Source organism: Prionailurus bengalensis, chromosome A1, assembly GCF_016509475.1.
Source record: "Prionailurus bengalensis isolate Pbe53 chromosome A1, Fcat_Pben_1.1_paternal_pri, whole genome shotgun sequence".
NCBI classification, from domain to species: domain Eukaryota; kingdom Metazoa; phylum Chordata; class Mammalia; order Carnivora; family Felidae; genus Prionailurus; species Prionailurus bengalensis.
In genome coordinates this window covers 119,619,073-119,641,744 of record NC_057343.1, presented here as the reverse complement: position 1 = coordinate 119,641,744, position 22,672 = coordinate 119,619,073, and the positions used below count along the sequence as shown (strand labels likewise).

The 22,672-nt window shown below is 41.4% G+C and overlaps 1 protein-coding gene across 11 annotated transcripts in view; it reads left to right on the top strand.

Moving 5' to 3' along the window:
* Positions 1-22,672, top strand: part of NR3C1 (nuclear receptor subfamily 3 group C member 1) — a 120,475-nt gene that overhangs the window by 87,558 nt on the left and 10,245 nt on the right. For 5 of the 11 annotated variants that reach the window (XM_043589940.1, XM_043589959.1, XM_043589930.1 and 2 more), the window contains exons 3-7: positions 3,726-3,889; positions 8,313-8,429; positions 13,037-13,315; positions 14,324-14,468; positions 18,603-18,733. In XM_043589940.1, coding sequence (XP_043445875.1) covers positions 3,726-3,889; positions 8,313-8,429; positions 13,037-13,315; positions 14,324-14,468; positions 18,603-18,733 — 836 coding nt within the window. Of the gene's footprint in view, positions 1-3,725; positions 3,893-8,312; positions 8,430-13,036; positions 13,316-14,323; positions 14,469-18,602; positions 18,742-22,672 lie in introns of those variants that run through there. The other 6 variants (XM_043589904.1, XM_043589911.1, XM_043589890.1 and 3 more) reach the window with 2 other exon arrangements.

The window sequence follows — 22,672 nt, the reverse complement described above, 5'->3', positions numbered from 1 at the left end:
TTCACCTGAGATCCTCCAGGTGGTCCCATGTCACAGGAGGCAGGTAAAAAATATTGACAAGCGTTTCAAGGTTCGTTATTTTAGTGATGTATTCCGCGCATAATAAGACTTACATACATGAAATGACTTCTGTGTCGTCACAACACCTGACAATCCGGATTCGTGAGCACGTGCTAAATGAAAGGATGTCATTTACTTGTACATTTTATAAGCTCCTCGAGGGGTGGGATGAATTCTCACAGTCCATCCATGACTATCCGTCCGGGAGCCCCCTCTCAGCACTTGCATTTCTTGTAGAACTCGACAGAAAAACCCAGCTTTGAATGTGTTGTTTTTTGTTTTTTTTTTTCTTTCTCAACTCTCACATAAACTCCATCGCCTCAGGAATAAGCTGGTGTTTAGCACGCTGTCCACTATAAGTGTGGAACGGCATTTGAGTGTTCACTTGGAGCAAGGCATTTTGTTCCTATGAGTCTCCACTCACCGTGGATATGGTCAGTTCATAATGGAGCCTCTTACTGTCTTTCAAGTTTGGCACAGCCGTCCACACACACAGATCAAAGACCCCAGACTTTTCAGCTTTCCCATTCAAGGAGATGTCATATACACTCTCATTCCTGTGTGCTTTCTCTTTCTTTCTGTCATGTATTTGCCATGTATCCTTATTAAAAGATGGTGATTCCATATGATTTTCCTTGTAGTTCTAGCAGTTTGGTTGGCCTGTAGCCCTTCAGCAGTAGCACAGGGTCACATTTGCGGTTGTAAACTGTGCCGTACTCATCCGTGTTCCCCAATGGTGTTCGTCCTAGGCTATCCTAGTCCTCGTGTTTGTGTGACAGAAATGGATTTTTCCCCACCGATGTCTGTGGTATACTTGGCAGTTTTCCATGTACTCCGTTCTTATCTGATGGAGCCTGGAATGACTGAAGGGATTTCAAAAGGCTGACTTAAATTACAGATGCTCAGCTACACTTGTATCCGTCCATTGGTTCCTAGCTTTCCCTGTTGCCATCTGGAGCTCATGGTTGAGTGGCCTGAATGCGTTTTGCCAATGCTCTCATTTATAAGCTAGAATTTGTGATTACCATCCTGGGTTTCAGACTGAATACTAACTTTCTACTTACATAATGCTGTCTCATAAAATCTCTAGTTTTTCTGAAACAGGAAAGGAGGAACATGTATTGGGTGTTGGTTCTATGCAGGAACTACATGCTACATTTTGTGTGTTCTCCTGTTTTCACAGCACACACACAGATGATGGCCTTCCCACTCATGAGGAAACTGAGGCTCACAGTGGTAGACAGCAACCCAGGGTCACACAGACTTTCCATGGGGAGAGCAGGGATCTGAAGCATGTCAGTTTGACTGCAAATAGACCCCCCGATCACCCTCCTCTTACTGCGTTGGCCTCATCTGGAGGTGATACCATCCTGTCACGGGGCTGGTGAGCGGCTAGACGAGATTTTACTCACGAAAGTGTTTTCACAGCTACAAAGTCCAGGCACACCTAGTTTTATGGTGCTTTCCTTTATTGCACTTTGCGTTTTTTACCAACTGAAGGTTTGTGCCAACCCTAATTCAAGCAAGCCTGTCAGCACCATTTTTCTAACAGCATCTGCTCATTATGTGTGTGTCTGTGTCACATTTTGGTAATTCTCTTGGTATTTCATATTTTTTCATTATTGTTAGCGTGATCTGTGATTTCCGACTCGCTGAAAACACAGATGAAGTATTTTTAGACTAAGGTATACACATTCTTTTTTAAATATAAAGCTCCTACAGACTTTAACAGACTGCAAAGCAGTGTAAATATAACTTTTATGTGCACTGGGAAACCAAAAAAGTCATTTGACTTGCTTTATTGCGATATTCACTTTATTGCTGTCTGTGGTCTGGAACCAAACCTGTAGTATCAGTGAGGTATGCCTTTACTACAAAGTACCTTTTTAAAAAATTTTTAAACACTTACATATGCCTATGTTTTTGTGAGTATTGTATATAAACATATATATATATATATATATATATATATATATATATATATATATAAAATTGGTTGAGGAAGCATTTCAGAAGTAACCTTTCAGATCTTTAAATATTATACTCATTTTCCATAAACAACTGGTTGATCCCTAAAAATAGATGTCAGATGACAGAGATGGGCTGAGCAGGAATAGGCGCATCTTCAGGCCACAAGCCAAGGAAGTTTTTGCTTCCCTGACACATCGCTCTGTTCACTCACACCAAGTCCTTCCTACCTTTCTGTAAAAATACTGCCTAGAGCAGCTCCTCCGCGTTAGTCACAAGCTTCCATTCATCACGGGTGGCTCACACCAGACCTACAGCACGGTCATTTGAGTCTGTCCTCTCCCATCGTCCGCTGTCCCCCACCTAGCAGGGAACCAACACCTTGTGATATGGAAGCATCCAGAACTTTGTGGCCGTGTTCAGAAAACATGTAAAACCCTGAGGCCTGTTCCCAGAACCGGGGTGATGGCAACACCGTCCACCTGACAAAGCCTCTCGAACGGAAGACTGGCAAGGTGCAGTAGCTTCATCCGAGGACAGGATTTAGGGGAGCTTTTGGGCTTGCTGAAAGGTTTCAAAACAAATTAGGGCCTAGAGTATCCTTAGAGACACAACAACAGCACTCACTGTGGTGAGAAGTCTGCAAAATGAACCACAAGATGGGGTAGGAGAAGCAGATTCCTGTCCTTTTCTTGAGGCCACACGTGGCCTCAGTGCAGAGGACAGAATGCTCCTTCCTGTTGAAAGCCCACTGCCCTTTCCGTTCTTGCTGTGAGCCACACAGGAAGGTGACAGACAGTGATGTTTCGCATCAGTCTTTGTAGGCCATAATGAGAAACCTGACAGCATTGGGATTGAGAGATGTAGGCCCAAACTCGAATACTCTATGAAGTTTTGACTCTAGCGGAGGACGTGGATTGACTGAATTTAGACACTGAGTTTAGAGAGAGGCCTGTACAAGGTCTTAAAATGACAAAAATTAACTTGATGTCCCAAACAATTAAAGGGGTAGGACGCAGCTTCTTGAGGTGACAGATGTCTATACTATCTCTGGATCCTGGTGGTAGTTGCACTACTATCTGTTTAGCCAAACTCGCCAATGGTTCGCTTAAAAATGGTGAATGATATGGAAGCGACCCCTTTATAAAGGTGATCATGAATGTAAACAAATGCTACGCAACTACAGATGACAGTTTCAAAGTGAAGCATGTATTCATCATTCTTTTTAGGGAATGCTTAAAAGGAAATTACCTCACTCTTGGGGTGCCTGGGTGGCTCAGTCAGTTAAGCGTCTGACTTCTGCTCAGGTCATGATGTCACAGTTTGTGGGTTCAAGCCCCGCATCGGCCTCTGTGCTGACGGCTCGGAGCCTGGAGCCTGCTTTGGATTCTGTGTCTCCCTCTCTCTCTGCCCCTCCCCCACTCGCACTCTGCTTCTATCTCTCCCCCCCACCCGCAAAAATAAATATTTAAAAAAATTTTTTTTTAAAGTTACCTCACTCTTAATTTTGTCTAAAAGAAGATTAAAACATGATTTGAAAATATTTGAATAGACTGTTGTAATGCTTGCTAGTACTTGAAGCCAGAGTTCAGTGTGAACATGCTCCCTAGGGAGTGAGGAGGTAAGAGAGCTGTAGTTCGATGTTTCTTTGAAGGTCATGACAGTGGATCCTGACACTGCTTTCTCTCCTCCTTCAGCCCTGGAATGAGACCAGATGTAAGCTCTCCTCCATCCAGCTCTGCAGCGGCAACGGGACCACCTCCCAAACTCTGCCTTGTGTGCTCTGATGAAGCTTCGGGGTGTCACTACGGGGTCTTGACTTGTGGAAGCTGTAAAGTATTCTTCAAAAGAGCAGTGGAAGGTAGTGTGTGTTTTGAAGAGTTTTATTTTTCCTCTACTTGGTTCTTGTCTCTCAAGGTGGATTGTGAAGTTTCTGGTATATGCGAACCCCATTAAGGCTGGAAGTCAGTAAAGTCAGGTGCGGGGGGTTGGCTCGGAGGCCTTCTAAATGGAGAGATTTTAAAAAGCCACACAAAAAGCATAAGAGACTCTTAAATACAGAGAACCAACTGAGGGTTGCTGGAGGGAAGGTGGGTGGGGGGATGGGCTAAATGTGTGATGGGCATTAAGGAGGACACTTGTTGAGATGAGTACCGGGTGTTACACGTAAGTGATGAATCACTGGGTTCTACTCCTGAATCCAGGACTACACTGTATGTTAACTAACTTGAATAAAACAACAACACAAGCAGAACTAGAATAAAATAGAAAAGTATAAATTAAGGAGAGGGAGTTTGTTCAGATAACAGAAGGTAACAGTAAGAAAGTGCTGTCGTGGGAAATGGTGTTACGTTACTGCCCAAACCTAACGTTCACTGTATGAGAATCATGGGCTTTAACTCCCATGAAGTAGTTGGTTTTAAGACCACCGACTATTCCACTGTGACAAAAAATGAGGGTCAGTAAGAACTGTGAGGGGAAAATCTGGGTGGGTTTCTCTTCCTGTTGAGCCAGGCACTGTGCTAAGTGGTATCAAGTCCACATAAGACGTGGTCCCCACCCTCTGAGTGGTCACGGTCTGCTTGAAGTGAGAGAGGAGTTCAAAGTTTCCAGGAAAGAGGTGGTAGTAAGAAGCAAGTGATAAACAGCCCGAGGAGATAGAGAAAGAAGGTAATGTAGAGAAGCTGATTTCACTATATGAATACTAATAAAAACTGTACCCTGGTTATAGATTCAGTCTGCTGACAAGGGCAGTCACATCAACTCCTTAAAGAGAAATTCATTCCATAGCAAATTAGTGTTGGAAATTACTCTAAAATCCTCTTGGGAAAAAATCATGTACTTTAGTTATTTATAAAGCTGTTTGAAGGTGGTGTCGCATGAATGGATTACCTAAAGCTCTGAGTATGTTAATTTTTAAAGAAGTGTAATTATCCATCCACAGTATGAGAAAGATTATTATTATTTGCCTCAAGTTCTGTTTGCATATCCTTAAGAGTTAGATGAGTCATTTTCTTTTGTTTGGATTACTTTTTAATCCATAAGCAAACTATAAAATTCCTCCTGTTACCCCACATGGAGCACAGGGAGGCAGGCTTTGACCAGGTAGGAGCCCCCAACTGATGAATAGTGCTAAGGAAAGCCCACCCCTGCACACTCTACTGCCTCTAACAAAGTAGACCTTATTCACCACGGACCCAAGAGAATGAAGCTTTTTCTTGTCTGCACTTTACTTCAGCACTTTATTTTAAATGTTTTTGTTTATTTCTGAGAGGGGGAGGAGAGAGAGACAGACAGAATGGGAGCAGGGGAGGGGTAGAGAGAGGGGGAGACACAGAGGCTGAAGCAGACTCCAGGTTCCGAGCTGTCAGCACAGAGCCAGACGTGGGGCTTAAACCCATGAACTGCAAGATCATGACCTGAGCCGAAGTCAGATGCTTACGTGACTGAGCCACCCAGGTGCCCCTGTCACAGCACTTTAAGTCCTGAGTTATCTCCATGATATAAACGCAGTGATAGAGGTAATCCAATATACAGTAATACTGGCAAATTAATTTCTGCAAGTGAAATTCAGAAAGAGACTGTGGAACCTTAGAAGAAAAAAAAAGGGGTATTGAAAATTTTTTTTTTTTTTTTTACATTTTTTATTTATTTTTTTTGGGACAGAGAGAGACAGAGCATGAACGGGGGAGGGGCAGAGAGAGAGGGAGACACAGAATCGGAAGCAGGCTCCAGGCTCTGAGCCATCAGCCCAGAGCCCGACGCGGGGCTCGAACCCACGGACCGTGAGATCGTGACCTGGCTGAAGTTGGACGCTTAACCAACTGCGCCACCCAGGTGCCCCTAAAAAAATATTGTAATTAAAATGGAGGAGAATGAAAAATTCTTTAAAATAGGACTATAAACGTAAATGCCTATTCGGACCAAGTATGTGTCCTTCTGGCAAATAGAAGACATTTGGGACAAGGAAGGTTAGAGAGTGCAAGCTTACTTTGAAAGCTTTCAATACCCTTTAAAAAGTAAAAAAGAAAAGTAAAAAAAAAAAGAAAAAAAGCTAAACCTAACTCCCCAATAAAATACCACTGCAGGCCATATGCCCTCAGGGCTTACCCCCTGCTTTAGAATTAAATTCTTATGCTTGTTTTTAGGTAAAAATTTCATAGAATATGAGCTGTCCCATTTCAAAATGTTTATTTAGCGTTTAAGTATTTCAGTTAAGTATGGTGGCTCAATTACATAATTAGTAGGGGAAGGTTTAACTGTGGACCATGTTAAGTAAATCCTATATTTGGACTTTCATTTTCTCCAACGTCCCTTCCAGCTCTAAAATTCTGTAATCCTTTGACAACCTAACTCGGAACAGTTCTACTTTTCCTCTCTACACAGGATGGAGATGTTTTCATTACAGAGATGTAGTTTCTAAAGTCTGTATCATACTTAGCAGTCCATTTTTGGCACCTGCTGGAAATACTAGGTTACCCCCCCCCCCCCAAATAGGCATAGGATAAAATACCTGAACATTTCAAGAATTTTTAAGAAGTTTTATCCATACAACCCAGATCAAGGATAGATACCTTGAGTTTTTTTAAGTCTGTATTCTGGGAGTCACTTCTCTACATACAGAAGAAAACTTTGGGTAGCTTCATGTCTTTTCATGTATACTAGTTCAGTGATGTCCCCCCTTCCACCAAGTCCCTTTTACTTATATCCCCTGTACACAAAAGTACATGTAATCTTTGTTGGTGGGTCATAATGATGATAGGCATCCATTACCTTTAATGTCCCATAGACCAAGCATTATGTTTTATGTACATCATACCATTGAATTAAGGGCTCTGTGAGCTCTTAAATGCTGTTCTGATCCTATTTATCAAGGAAACTGAGGCTGAGAGTTCAAGTGGTAGAGCTGGGATTCCAGGGGCAGTGACAGCTGGTATAAGACATTGGGCATTGGAGAGCGGAGCAGCTCTGGAACAAAGCTCAACTGTAGGCCATCGGTCAGCCCGGTGGCCTACTCCTCACAAAGAACTGAACCTGATATAGTTAACCATCTACTCAAAATGCACGCCTCATAGCACTGTGATTTATCCTCTTATGAAGAAGGGAATACGGTTTGTTTCCATCCAAGTAGTAGGCAGTCCTGTGCAGAAGGGATCTTTTCCCAGAAATCAGAACAAGATATATTCAACCTAGTGAGCTGATGATTTTTCTCTTTTCTCTGAATGCGATTTCTTTTTGAGAAGAGAAATGCCCTGTTGTGGTCCTGTGCATAGCCACAGTGGTGTTGTGCAGGAGGATCTTTTCAGTTTCTGCCGGGCCAGCAGATCCTGCGATATTTTCTTTGACACTCAATAGCCAGATTAAAAGAAAACTACAAGAATGCGCTTTTTGGGGTGGGTAAGGGTATCAGTCTTTCCATTTTAATTCTTTTTGCCAGGTGAAAACTGTACTTTGTACCTCTTACCACACATTGTTAAATACTAGGTGCCAGAAGATGGTATGGACAGTGACAGCCTAATATGTGGAGTCGGTGGTGGATTTAAACACTTACATTCTACAGTGCATGTGACATAATGAACAAATACCTGTAAGATCTATATACGGTAGTTAGTTTGCCAGGTGTGTGATTTCCCTAACTAGTTGTTGGCAGTCTTAACATTCAAGATGAAGTTTGTTCCCTGTCACTTAGACTTGAAGGGGGAGCACGCTCCATTTGCATGTGGTGGCATAATGTTGAGGGAAAGTCATTTTCCGTGTGGGGTTCTTTGAGTATTTTGAAAGCAGTTTCCTCTTTGTTTAACCTTCCTTAGCATTAAGTCAGAAGTCATAATGAAATAGTGACTTCAGACATCCTGTCAAACTGTACTTTAAACAGTTTCTCCTGTAATGCAGAACAGGGTTACCTTGGAGGAGGGTAGTGACTGGAAAGGGCCTAGAAGACTACTGGTGGGGTACTGTTCTTCTTGACCAGAGAGCCGATTACATGGCGGTGTTCAGTTTGTGAAAACATAGGAGATGCTACACTTAACAATCTGTGCACGTTTCTGTATGGGTACTGCAGTATTTTTCATGAACTATGTTTATTTGTTGAGCGGAATAAGAAAGGGACATTTTTAAGGTGACCTCACAACTCTGTAATGGGAGTGGAAGCAAGTACATCTTTCTTCATCACTGCCTGTGGTCCCTGCCCGTGGTCAGCCCAAAACAAAAGGGCAATGAGTCTCGCCATAAAAAGATCCCTTGTAACCTGGGAAATGTTAACAGTGCCTTTGTTTTCTGTGTAGGACAGCACAATTATCTTTGTGCTGGAAGAAATGATTGTATCATTGATAAGATTCGAAGAAAAAACTGTCCAGCATGCCGCTATCGAAAATGTCTTCAGGCTGGAATGAACCTGGAAGGTAATGTAAACGCCTGAAAGGAAATGTCTCTGCATCATATAAAAATTCGTCGTTTTCCTTTTTAAGATATAAGTGAGCCAAAGTAATAATTTAGTCGTTGCAATATATATGTGCTTGACTAACATCATTTTATATTACTGCTTTATTAAGTAGGATTTTTGTGAATATTTCATATTCCACTTGAGTTTTTTCACCAGCTCGTACTGCACACACGGAATTCATTATAGCCAGACTGTCCACTGAGCAAGTAAATTAGGTAAAAAAATGAAACTTAAACACGTGAAGCAACATTACTTACAGCTTTCTCTCCTCCCTTTCTTCGGCCTCAAAACTGTTCCCTAGAGTTGAAAATGTTTCTCTGTCAGATGTACTTACATGTGCGTTTTGTATCATTTACCTTTTACTTGGCTCTATAGCTAGACAGATGCAGGTAGATGATAAATCTGCCTGGGCTGAGGGAAACTCCTCAAGGAGGTATTGAATGGGTTTTGTTTGTTTTGTTTTTCAAGTAAAGAAGAAACCTGAAGCTAGTTGTAAGTTTGAGTTTCATAGCCCTGTTTATATAAAGTTGTATGATTAACATTGGTCTCAGCATTTGAAAACTTCCCTTTGAAAAACGTTTGGAATTCTCCTTTAGTTGACAGGGCAAACTCCATGAAGGTAGTGGTGGTGCCAGAATCACACATGTGCTTCGTATTTGCTGTGACAGTAGCACTTTCCTGCTCAAACCTGCCAAGGAGGCAGGCGGTGCACATCAGTCAAATAAAGTGGTGCCTGTTTTAAGGAGTCACTGTCGACTTAGGTTGCAGAGTCCATCACAAAATGGTGTGGCACACTACAGAAGGAACTGGAGCAGGAGCAAGAGGAGGATCAGCTCCTTCTGTCCTGGAAAGCTGAGAACGGTTCCTTGGAAGAAGCAAGATTCAATCTAGAAAAGCTGAGTTAGAAGGAGTTATGTAAAAACCAAAGTGGGACACAATCAGATTCACATTTTAGAAAGACTGATCTCAGAGAGAGAGAGAGACCAATTGAATGGCTGTAGAAGTAATCCAAATAACACACTGCCATGTTGGAGGGAGAACAGCAAGTGTGTGGCTCTTTTGGTAAAAGAGGCACTGACTGTTGGCACGATCTGCACAAGCCATGTGTGCACCTGTTTTTAAATATGAAGTAGATTCATGGGTATGGCTATGAAGAGTCTAAATTCCTCAACTCAGATACACAGCATCATCTTCACTTTTTCATAGCACTTCAGTAGCAAAAAAGATGAAATTCGTAAATGTAACTTAATACCAGAAGTGGTGTATTTTGGTACTGTTGTTCCTATACCAAGTAATTCTCAAGATTTGCTATAAAGCAGCCTTCTTCAGTGCTTAAAGTTCCTGGCATTTGAGTACAGATAAGTTTTTTAAGGGTAATCCTTAATGTTTTCTTAACTTCATTTTAAAGTATATTGTAATCATTCCAAATTATAGTTGTCTTTTTTTTTTTTTTAAGTTTATCCATTTTGAAAGATAGTGTGACCAGGGAAAGGGGTAGACAGAGAGGGACAGGGAATCCCAAGCAGGCTCCACAGAGCCTATGCAGAGCCCCACATGGGGCTCGATCCCACTAACCCTGAGATCATGACCTGAGCCAAAACCAAGAGTCAGATGCTCAACTGAGCCACCCAGGCGCCCCTAGTTTTATTTTTGGTATGAAGAGTCAGGTGGAACTTAACAGGCAAGGAGGTTTGTGACATTATCAGATTTCATACCTTTTTTTTTTTTTTTTTTGAGAGAAAGCGCATGTGAGAAAATCGTAAGCAGGCTCTACACTTAGCATGGGGCTCAATTCATGATGTGAGCGAAAATCAAGAGTTTGGATGCTTCACCAGCTGAGCCACCCACATGTTCCCAAACTTAAGCTAAGTTTTCAACTGTCACAGACTTTTGAACACTTCTGTAGAGATCAGAAATTGACTGATAACCTATATATTCCAAGGAGTCAAACTTTATATAGAGTAGAAATCTTAGCAAAGTGCTTGAAAATAGTGGTTGCTTAACTAATTCAATTAACAACTCCTTGCTAAAGTTCTATGAAAACATATTAGCACGCATTCTTGCTCTAGTCAGTATTTTGAGCTTTATTCAAAAGCCTTAGTTCTCTCATTTAGGGCAATAGCTAAGTAGTAAGAAATTATCAACTGAGCACAGAAGATTTTTAAAAATCCACCAGTTTGTCACTGTCGTTTCTCCTGTTCTCTGGAGTGTAGGTTCTGAGCCATGGTTAATTGAGGTCTTCAGCTTATTGTTTCAGTGTGTTGATTTGGGAAAGGATATTCTCTGTCATTATCTTCTCAATGGAGTACTTGCCAGGATTTTGAAATGTGGGTTTCCTAAACCTTTGGTTGTTTCACGTGTTTCCTTATGTATTGTAGCACTTGCTTTTTTAAACTGTACTGCTCCTCTGTGTACTTTTACTGTCTACACTGAGAATACTCAAAAGCCATATTCTGCCACCAGTTGAGGTAATGATAGTCCTTCCGTAGCATTTGGTGTGTGCCACCACCTGTTCTAAGCATTGTACGTGTCTTAACTGATTTAATTCTCAACCACCCTCAGAGCAAGGTACCAATATTACCCTCATTTTGTAGAAGAGGAAAACTAAGGCCCAGGGAGTAACTGTGAGATCCCAGCTACTGCATGGCAGATCCAGGGTTTAAACTCAGCCATGATTGTTTCAGATTTATGCTGTTTACTGCTACACCATAGTGTGTTTCAACAGAGCGTGGTAAAATAAGAATGGACCTGTCCCAATCCCTTCTCTGTTTTGAGATGTGACACAAAAATTTCTAATTTCTCACTAGCATATTCAACACAATGCACAATAATGAGACCATTCTATCATTTTAAGGGCAAAGAATCTAATTATTTCAAAAGGTGATTAGTATTTACTTTTCTCTGAGCAAAAATGTTTTGTATCCCTGATAAGTGAGGCAGGTACATTTCTTCTTTCATATGAATTATATTCATTGCCCTTCCTTGGATCTCTGAGACCTTCCTTTTGAACAATACTGTGTTCCCTTCAGCAGCAGGTGCACCAAAAAAGAAATTCTTATTTGTTACTAAAACACGTAATTTCATACAACACGTAAGTTTAAGAGTACGTATATGTTTACTAAATAATCTATGGAATCCATGTTGTAACTTGATTGCACTATTCCAGACTAAGTCAAAGATGGAAAGATATCTTTACTTTGTATATACTTTGTATATGATATCAAAGTAGATGCTTTAGGTTTATCAGGTCATCAATATAAATCTCTTAAAAAAGGGAAATCCCTCCCTGATAATTTATGTAAAGAAATATAAAGTTCTTTTCTTCATCTCCCAGATGTTTTTAGACCTAAGCAGTATCCATCATATAAATGTAAAAACTGGACTTTTCTGCTATTGAAATTAATAGTGCTTCTAGCATATGATCTGCAGTGTCATCTTAATACTATCTTGAGAAGAAGGGGAATTTATGCTAGGTTTTAGTATGCCTGTCTTCATTATATATACCATCATGTAGATGAACCCTTAGCCACAGTTCCTAGTCTGCTGTTAGGAACTTAGGATTTTTCTTTCAACTGCTAGTAAAAGTATTGCCTTATTTTTTTTTTTTAATTTTTTTTTCAACGTTTATTTATTTTTGGGACAGAGAGAGACAGAGCATGAACGGGGGAGGGGCAGAGAGAGAGGGAGACACAGAATCGGAAACAGGCTCCAGGCTCTGAGCCATCAGCCCAGAGCCCGACGCGGGGCTCGAACTCCCGGACCGCGAGATGGTGACCTGGCTGAAGTCGGACGCTTAACCGACTGCGCCACCCAGGCGCCCCAAAGTATTGCCTTATTAAACTGATGAGAATTTCCACTTAGGAGTGAGAGTGAGAAATTAATTCATATAAGAATCTATATAAGTGATTTATTTAGATTGTTTTCACATAACATTGAAAGACACTTAATTATGATGTTTGTTTATTTTTGAGAGAGACAGAGACAGAATGCAAGTGGGTTAGGTGCAGAGAGAGGGAGACACAGAATCCAAAGCAAGCTCCAGGCTCTGAGCTGTCAGCACAGAGCCCAGCACAGGGCTCAAACTCACAAGCTGGGAGATCATGACCTGAACCAAAGTCGGACGCTCAACCAACTGAACCACCCAGGCGCCCCAATTTTTAATTTTTTTTAATGTTTATTTATTTTTGAGAGAGAGAGGGAGACACAGAGTATGAGTGGGGGAGGGGCAGAGAGAGAGAGGGAGACACAGAATCCGTTTCAGGCTCCAAGCTGTCAGCACAGAGCCAGACGTGGGGCTCAAACTCACAAACTGCGAGATCATGACCTGAGCCGAAGTCAGATGCTCAACCGACTGAGCCACCCAGGCACCCCAAAAGACAATTTTGTATCCGGTATGACGTGGCTTCATATACCAATGGGTTCCTCTTGACTCTGCTTTTTCCTCTTCTATTTCACTTTATAATTGCTGAATAGTTTCAGAAATTAAAATACTTATTGAATAAACTCTGTCACCCAGACCTTCCCAGTAAAACTCACTCTATGTATATATTTTTTAAACACCCACAGCTCGAAAAACAAAGAAAAAGATAAAAGGAATTCAGCAGGCCACCCCAGGAGTGTCCCAAGAAACTTCTGAAAACCCTGCTAACAAAACGGTAGTTCCTGCAACATTACCACAGCTCACCCCTACCCTGGTGTCCCTGCTGGAGGTCATCGAACCCGAGGTGTTATACGCAGGGTATGATAGCTCATTGCCAGATTCGACTTGGCGGATCATGACCACACTCAACATGTTAGGCGGGAGGCAAGTGATTGCAGCAGTGAAATGGGCCAAGGCGATACCAGGTAAGATGCAGGGGAGGACACAGCTAAGGTATAAAGCTTTGCATTGTCTTAAACAGACGCAGCGCTCTGGCTGTTTGTCAGCCAGCTCCCACTGTGCGTCCTGCTTTCTCTTCCTCAGTTCTGGGGCCTAACAAGGGGAGAGGCTGGAAAAGCTGGGAGTGGAGAGTTTATAATGAAACTTGTATGCTCCTCCCAGCTTCTTCACAGTGTTGCTCAGAGCAGTTTCAAGCAGGATGGTGTAATATCAGAACTAGGGGCACAGGACTTACTCAGAAATTCCTTTTACACCCAGGTCTAGTGGGGGGGGCGGGGAATGCGTACTTGTAAGAACTCAGTTGCTTTTCCTTCAGTGTGTCACTTTAAAAAATCAGGTTATTTGTAAAATCTGTAAAAATCCAGTGTCGTGACCCTTTCTCAAGGTAAAGTAGAATGATTTTTAACTCTTAACTATGTAACATGATATATGTTGAATGTGAATCTTCATTAGTCTCATTTTTAGGATCGTATGAGATAAAAGTCCCCCTATGGGAACTTGATGTAGATGGGGCATAAGAGGTCAACATTAGTGTCAGCCCAGACTTTACAGCTAGAGGAGAATCAATAAGCTTATGTTCACACAGAAAAGAGACAGGACAAGAATGAAGTCACCTGACCTCCGTCATCTCTACTCTGTCAAGAGGGAAAGAGGTGTTACTGTCAGGGGGAATTTTTAAAATTGAATTCATTGACTGTGTAATGTACCAAGTCAGGACTCTGGGCTTTCTGTTTTACTATTTAGTTCATATTGTTTAAATAGGGAAAGAGTGACAGTAAGTTACATTGTACCGGATGCTGTTAAAAAGCACCAAAGGCTTTGGTCTTGACATGTTGGATGACAAAAGAGAACTGTGCCCCCTTGGTGTTACTTCATTTCCTCTGCCTCTTAGGGGTTCTGGTCTGTGGCAGTTCCCAAAGAGATGATCTTCAGCACTGAGTGTTTCCTCATAACCTTTACTTCTCTTAATTCAGGATTCAGGAACTTACACCTGGATGACCAAATGACCCTACTGCAATATTCATGGATGTTCCTCATGGCATTTGCCCTGGGGTGGAGATCATATAGACAATCAAGTGCAAACATGCTGTGTTTTGCTCCTGATCTGGTTATTAATGAGTAAGTTATTTGGGAGTCTGTCTGTTTTGTGTTTTGTTTTTTTTTTTATCCCGCTGATGTTTTCCTGATGGATTGCTATCATGGTCATTGAGAACTGAATCCATTCTATCAGGTTTCTTGGAACAGGGCACACTTGAAAGAGAGTGGTTTATCAGTACATTTTGGCAGACCAGATGTACATGGGGCAGGACACATGTAAGGGTACTTTTTAATACAGTGAGCATCTCTGGGGTCAGTTGATCTCACATTCAGTAGGGACGACTATAGATGAGGACATCTTGGCCGAGGAGGTGGGAGGTACAGACCCAGAGGCAAGGGGACTCTCTTGCCAGGGCAAGGCCTACTCCATGTTTATGACTTGTAGGATTTGATAAATCAGCCACCTATGCTTTTCTAGGCCTATGTTTCTATCTGTGAAATATTTCCGGTGTCTGTTCTGTTGACCTCATTGCAGTTTTTGCTGACTAGTTTTCTGCCTCTGATGTGCCCTCCATCATGTTCTGATTTTTTTATTCCTACAGTACAGTTTGATCACATCACATACTTTCGCAACACCCAGATGTCCTCCCTGCCCACGCCATGCATGTTCAGCATGGTTACTGGCTTTCCAGAACCTGGTTTCTCTCACTGTTCTCTTTGATAGACACGGCATCCCCACTCAGATGACCTGTTCCTCAAGCATACCCTTAACTCATGATGTTCTTAGCACCTTATAAGACCTCTGTGCTATATATCCCTAGTTCTTACCACTGTCCACCTTGTAGTACAATTTTTGTGCCTACAGCTTCTCTCTTTTATGAGAATGAAAACAGGGAGTTCTCCCACACATACCTATGGTCAGAGCAGAGTAAGAAATGAAGATTTCTTTAATTGTGAGCTCTGGGTACTTTTGACCAGGGGTCAGACAAATCACTGTAAACCTTAAACCCTGTTATTAGAATAATCCCATTGCACCCTATATGAGTCAACCCATCGTGAGCAATTTGTGTTAAGAACTGGATGCCATCGGGGCGCCTGGGTGGCGCAGTCGGTTGAGTGTCCGACTTCAGCCAGGTCACGATCTCGCGGTCCGTGAGTTCGAGCCCCACGTCGGGCTCTGGGCTGATGGCTCAGATCCTGGAGCCTGTTTCCGATTCTGTGTCTCCCTCTCTCTCTGCCCCTCCCCCGTTCATGCTCTGTCTCTCTCTGTCCCAAAAATAAAAAAACGTTGAAAAAAAATTAAAAAAAAAAGAACTGGATGCCATATTAAAATTAGGAGTGACAACTTTAAATATGTCCAGGAGGGCAAGGAGAATGGAAATTGACATCGGTCAGTGAACAGGGAGGGTATGGAGGAGGGCAGCCTACAGACATACTGTTTTGCCTTATGGGTGTGCCAGGCACAGAAATAATGGGTAGGAGCTCAAGAAAAACATCTATTTGAGCAGTACTCAGTGGGAGAGCCTGCCTTACAATGTGGTGAGCTCACATTATTTTAAGTGTTTTAGAGGAGACTGGATAACACTAGGTCCAGGTAGTTTTGAAGATATTCTTGACGTTGTGACAGAAATCTCTAAAGCAGAGATTTCACGTTTCTGCCATCAGGCTAGCTAGGTGCATAGAAAACCAGTCTAGAAATCCTGGCTGAAATGAATCCTGAGTTAAAGTTGGTGTTCTTTCTCTATTGGTGATACTTATTTTCCAGCACAGTATTCTCTCAGTGATAGGAGTCCTTACCAAGTGCCAGACTCTCTTTTAGGAGCTTGAGCTGTAATAGCACAATAGATGTGGCACCCGCTAACATTCCAATGGGGAAAATGAAATAGATAACCAAAATTACTTTAGAGAACCATGGTCTAAAAGTGTGCCTGGGCAAAGGGAGCAGTGACAGGCACCTGCTACTTTAGATTTAGGGACCATAGAAGACCGGTCCAGGGAGTGGGCATCACACAGTACAGAAGCACAGGCTGTGTGAAAGGTGGGGCCCTGCAGACAGAAGAAGTGAGGGCAAAGGCTGGAAATACCATATGAGGCTTGTAGGCCATGAAACAGAGTTTAGATGTTATTCTAGGAGAAGCCACGGCCAGTGGAGGCTTTCAAACAGGATAACATGGTGGAGGATGGATGAGAGGGAACACCACTGACTCCTCCTTCCTAATAAGCCTGGGACAGAGTAGCTGAGAACAAGACAGACAAGCTTTCCCGACCTGTATTGCTTATATCCTCCATACAGGTAACTACCAAATAAAATAATTTCAGATTGGGATAGTTTATACTGGAGGGGTCTATTTCAGATAAAGTGGCTAATGGCTTCTGGGAGGAAGTGTAATTAGAGGTGAGTTAAACCTAAAGGTGAAGGACAAGGCTTCACACTGAAGCACCAGGACAGGAGGCATGGGGAATGTACATGCAGTGACCCGCCTCTTCGTACTCCCAGAAGGGGCCAGATGTCACCTCCCCTGGCCCTATCAGACCTGGACAGACCCACACTCCTAGGAATCTGTGTCAGAGAAGGACGTCACCTTCAATTGCCAGCAAGAGGGCTGTTCAAACTCCTGTATCCCAGTGGAACAGGGTTTTGGTTGTTTGATCAGATATTTAATTAGCAAATGAATACATGAAATCTTGTGAGTTAACGCAGACACCAAAACTCCCTGAGTACTGGTTGCACATTTCGGAATCCAACCACAGTTACTTAAAAACATCATGTTGGCAACATTTGGTATTTACGGTCCCTTCCCAAAAAAAGTAATTTGAACTCATAGTATTGGGCTTAAAACTGTGAACTGAGACTTCTATGAAACACCAACTTATCCTTCTATTTTAGGAAATTAATTCAGGGTTTTTATTTGGGGGGCACTCAAAGTTAGAGGTAAGCAGTCACAGCATAACCTGAAGAGTGCCGCACGCATTTGTTACACGAGGTGGGAATTGCAGACTTTTTCTCAGGGTTCCGCCATGCTGGAGGACAGACAGCAGACGGGAAGAGTGGTTTTGTAGAGGGCATTCTTACTATTCCCCATTCTGGGGTCTGTGCTGCTCTGTTCCCTCTGCCCACTGGTTTCCATCCTGGTGCATCGTCTGACAGGCACAATTTGAAGGTACACTGTCACCCCAAATCTGCCTGTGTAGCTATCAGGTAGCCTCACCGTTGTTTTTAGGTCTTACTGTTGTAAAAAATAGTTTTTAACAGCCTACTGAATGATTTTATGCTTAATTCCTGTTGGGAGATTGGGAAGGTACCTCTTTGGGAAGAGAAGATTTTAAATTTGAAGAGTCCTGTGAGCTCCTGTGTCATCACTGTCACAGCATACCATTCCTGTCAGAGTTATTTTATCCTATAAAGAAACAAACTGTATCTTCAGTAGAAAAAAATAGTGACCTTTTTTAAATCTAAATCCAAGATCACTCTCTGTCAGAAACAAACAAAAATCTTGAGGTATTGTAAAAACCATGAACCAAGCACAGTTTCAGGCTCTTAGTGTCATTAAAGTAGTTAAGAAACTTCAGGGACGCCTGGGTGGCTCAGTCAGTCAGGTGTCTGACTCTTGATTTCAGCTCAGGTCATGATCTCAGGGTCCTATCTGCAGGAGCTATACTGCAGAGCTTGCTTGAGATTGTCTCTCTCAAAATAAGTTTTTTTAAAAAAACAAAAAAAGTTAAGAAACTTCAGAAATCCCAGAGTTGAGTTCTAGTGTACTTCTGACCTTCTGCAAAACTATAAACAGAATCACACATAACTGTTTTCAGGATGTGATGCTGTGAAAAAAAAAAACTTTTTGATTTTGAATGGGTAAGACCTAAAACCGTCTTGTGTAACTGGCCTGAATGCAAATGCTGCCATAAAACTTTGGATTAAAAGAAACATTGAATTAAAGGAGCAACTGGTAAAGTTCTGCATGAATCAATTCTAAACACTTAGTAAGTGGCATGCACAACAGAAGAATAATTTCTCCAGTGTAAACATAGATTGTTCCGCAGTCTCTTTAGGTGCTGTCGTGGTTCTTAACTGTAGGGAATTAGCATTAATAGCAACAGTTAGCTTTTCCTTTTTAAGTTCATAGTTTTTCAAAATAAAAACAAAGAAGTCTACCTTCAGGCAGGGGAACAAGCACTATTTCTTTCCTAACTCACACTGATATTTGTCTTTCACAGGCATAGAATGACTCTACCCTGCATGTATGAACAATGTAAACATATGCTGTATGTTTCCTCTGAGTTACACAGGCTTCAGGTATCTTATGAAGAGTATCTCTGTATGAAAACCTTACTGCTTCTCTCTTCAGGTTGGTAGAACACCTATTTGCGTCTAAAATTCACTTCTAAGTATGTCAAAAATAGGAAATATAGAAACAAAGGTTTGTTTGTGTACATAGCACCAAGTGCACGGTTATTTCCCGCTACTCAAATAGTTGAGCCTGTTCATAAATGTAAAATTTTATAAAGGCCCAGCCAGTGATGCTAAGATGAGGAAGACAGTTGGGTACCATTGGGAAACAGAGAAGTACATGAGCTATGCAGGAGCCTCTGTGGGTCTGGAATGTGTACACACCTCCTTCCCCGGGGGAAACAGGGAGAAACAAAGCCAGCTAGAATGATTTTAGTTTCTGTGCTCTGTTGTAACCTGGTCAACTTAGTTACCCAAGGAATACTCCTGTGTCTAAGAAATTGAGACAAAAGTACATCACGCTTACCGTCAGAACATCCCATGATGCAGCACGGTTGCCAGACTGTTGGACAGAGGTGTTCTATCTGGAAAACAGCAGCAAGAGTTTATGAAACCGTCTTCAAAGTTTAGATAAAGTTACTGGTATGTCAACTTGAGTGAGACTACTTTTGACTGGCAAAGGCACTACTCAGTAAACCTAGAAAGCTTGTGAAAAATACAACGTATCTGATTCGTAAAAAGGTGGCATTTTCAACAACCAGTAGAAGGTGTGTGAATAATTGGAATAGGCTAAAATTGTATAATACCAATAAAAATCCCATATGAAGGTAGTGTTTATAAAATACTAAGTTGATGACTGAACCCTTCTTTCATATACAAATAAAGTTGAAGCTTTCAAAAAGTCTTTCCATGAGTAATTCTGGTTTCAAAGCTGCCAAGTAACTCGAAGTGATGGATGTTGCATGTGACTGTATCTGTTTCAGCTTTTCCAAGACACCTCTATCATTAATGCTTTCATACTACCTTGTTCTACAGAAAGTTCTTTTATATTATTAATATTTAAATCCATTAACATTTTAGTCAAGACAGGAATTTTCCACAACTCATTTGCTAGAGACTTTTTGACGTTACCTAATGCAGCACATGTGTTAAAGAAATGAGCTTGACGTTATTTCAATAAACTGTTGAAGTTCTGATCATAATTCCAGGTACAGATCAGCACCAAACACTAAGCAATCCTATTTGTAAACACTGGTGATTTAAGTTTTATACATACCAGATTCTTCATTGCAGAGAATACAAAAAGTAAACTGAACTAGTACATATCACTGGTCCTTTTTTTTTCAATTTTTAAAAAATGTTTATTTTGACAGAGAGTGCAAACTGAGGAGGGAACAGAGGGAAGGAATCCAAAGCATGTTCCACGCTGTCAGCCCAGAGCCTGACACAGGGCTTGATCCCATGAACCTTGAGATCATGACACTAAACCGACTGAACCACCCAGGCGCCTTACACTGGTTCTTTTTTAAAAAAGGAATAGAATCACAAGGAATAAAATAGATACCATAAGATACAGTCAGACTTCTAGCCTATCAGAATACCAGAAGAGGTACCCTAACTTCCCACTGAAAACGCTAGACTAAAAGCAGGAAAAACTAAGTGCAGGCAGGAACCCAAAGAAGTCAGCTGTACTAAGAGGGTATATTTAATAAGTTTAAAGACAGGGGTTGGAAACCTAAGTGAAATTTTTTAAATAAGGGAGGTCTCTAAAAGCAGATCAGACCCATTTGGAGAAAGAAGAAATTAGCCAGAATACAAGTTTTTAAATGCATAGATATGTATATGTGTGTATCACGTACATAAGTAACAAGAGGCATGACTGAGGGAGGAGGGCTGAAAGAGTGCTTTAATGAACATAAAAAGGAGCATTTCTACAGTAAAGAAGACTGAGAGTAAATGAAATGTGTATCCTGACACATGGGTGACCATTCATGGTATGCCAGTTGACAAAAGCTCTGGTGGCACATAATCACCAGAGATCCAAAATGAAAGGGAGTGAGAATAGGGAAGGGAACTATGCAAAGAATGGCTGAAAACTTTCCTGCCCTATCCAGGCAGTTCAATGAATTCTACCTAATATACAAGTAAAATCCAACTGACTGAAAAAAAAAAAAACCCTCAAAGGAGAAGCAACTTAATAACCTATGTAGCAGGAGTGAAGACAATGGAAGGATTTTTTCGTAATGCTAAGGAAAAAATATTGAAAAACGAAGGTAGACTTCCATTCATCTCTGACAAGTAAACAGCTTGGACACTGCCATTCCCATCTTCAACAGTAAGAAGCTGAACTAAAAATCAGTTAACTTTTCTTGGAGCCATCAATGAATTGAGGTCACAAGGCAAATGACCATGTCAAAATCTGTAGAGACAGATATAGAGAAGCACAGCCATGATCAGCTTACTGGGAAAAGAAACTTCTAGAGCCAGTACCTGGTTAGGAATACTTGTAATTTTGATGAATTGCTGGAGACCTAGGAAGAACTTGCGAATTAAAAACTAAGGGGGTTGCCTCCCCACACTTTTTGGGGGTTTACCTGCATAAGCCCCACCAGGTTTTCACAGTGAAGATCAGAGAAAAGATCCCCTCTGTTTGTTGCCCTCTGAGGGAAGCCTCTGTAAAAGAAATTTATCTGACCTGAGGAAAAGGGCAAATAGGTCAGGGCAGCCCCCTTTTCCTTCCTGTATCTCTGGCAAGGAAAACAGGAATATAAGGTGGAGGTTGTGGTTCGGAAACACTTCTAAAGTTCAGGACAAAACAGATTTAATCAAAAAGGATCAGACACCCCACATCACCAATACCTTACCACCATATCAGTAGGGCTCCACTGGATTAGAACTGTAGAACACAGCCATCTGAGAAGGAGTTCTTAGGGAAACCCGAAGACAAGAGGGGAAAAACAAGGAAACAGGTTTAGTTTCCATTAAACACCTATGGCTAGCATGAAACACAGCTCAGCTCCTAGCCAGATGAACATCAAACCTCATGCTAAAAGCATAATTACCTCAGTTCTGACAACAGCAAAAAAAAAAAAAAAAAAGCAAGCTAAAAGGCAAGAAAAAATAGTCTGAAGAGTCAAGCTTTGCATCCAGCTCAGCCATGACACAGATGTTGTCATTATCAGAGAATTTAAGATAACAATGATTAATATATGGTAAGGGCTGTAATGGAAAAAGTTAGCAACATGTGACAACACCTGGGTAATGTAAGCAGAGAAGTGGAAACTCTAGGAAAGAAACATATGATGGAGATATTATAAAGATGAGAATTACTGTAATGGAATGGGATATTTAGCTCATCAGTAAACCGCAAGTGGCAAACTCCCAAACTCAAATGCAAAGAGAAGAGTGAAAAAAAAACATGCAACAGAGTATTCAAGAACTGTGGGGAGACCATAACAACATGTGTAACATACAAGTAATGGGGATATCCAAAGTAAAAGAAAGGAATTGAAGAAATATATGAAGTGATAACGACTGAGAAATTTCCAAAATTAATGACAAACACCAAAACATGGACCCAGGAAACTCCCAAACTCCAAGAAAGATAAATACCACAACATCTACATCTAGACATGTTTTACTCAAAATGCAGAAAACCAAATCAAGAAGAAATTCTTGAAAGAAGCCCGAGGAGGAAAAAAAGCAGCTTACCCACAGAGGAGCCATGCAAGCAGGAAGGGAGTCGAGTGAAATATTTAGTGCTTAAAAAAGTAAAAATCTAGAATTATATATCCAGGGAAATTATCCTTCCAAATTGAGAGCGAAACAGCGAGTCTCAAACGAAAACCAACAATTAGTCACTAGAACACCTGCCTTGCATAAAACATTTAAGGCAGTTCTTCAGAGGAATTGAAAATGACACAGTCCAGAAACATGGATCTCCATAAAGGAAAGAAGAGCATCAGAGAAGGAAGCAACGAAGATAAGATTTCCTTTTTCTTCTTCGCTGATGTAACTTAACACAACTGTGGAGTGATTATAGCAGCCGTGCACGGGA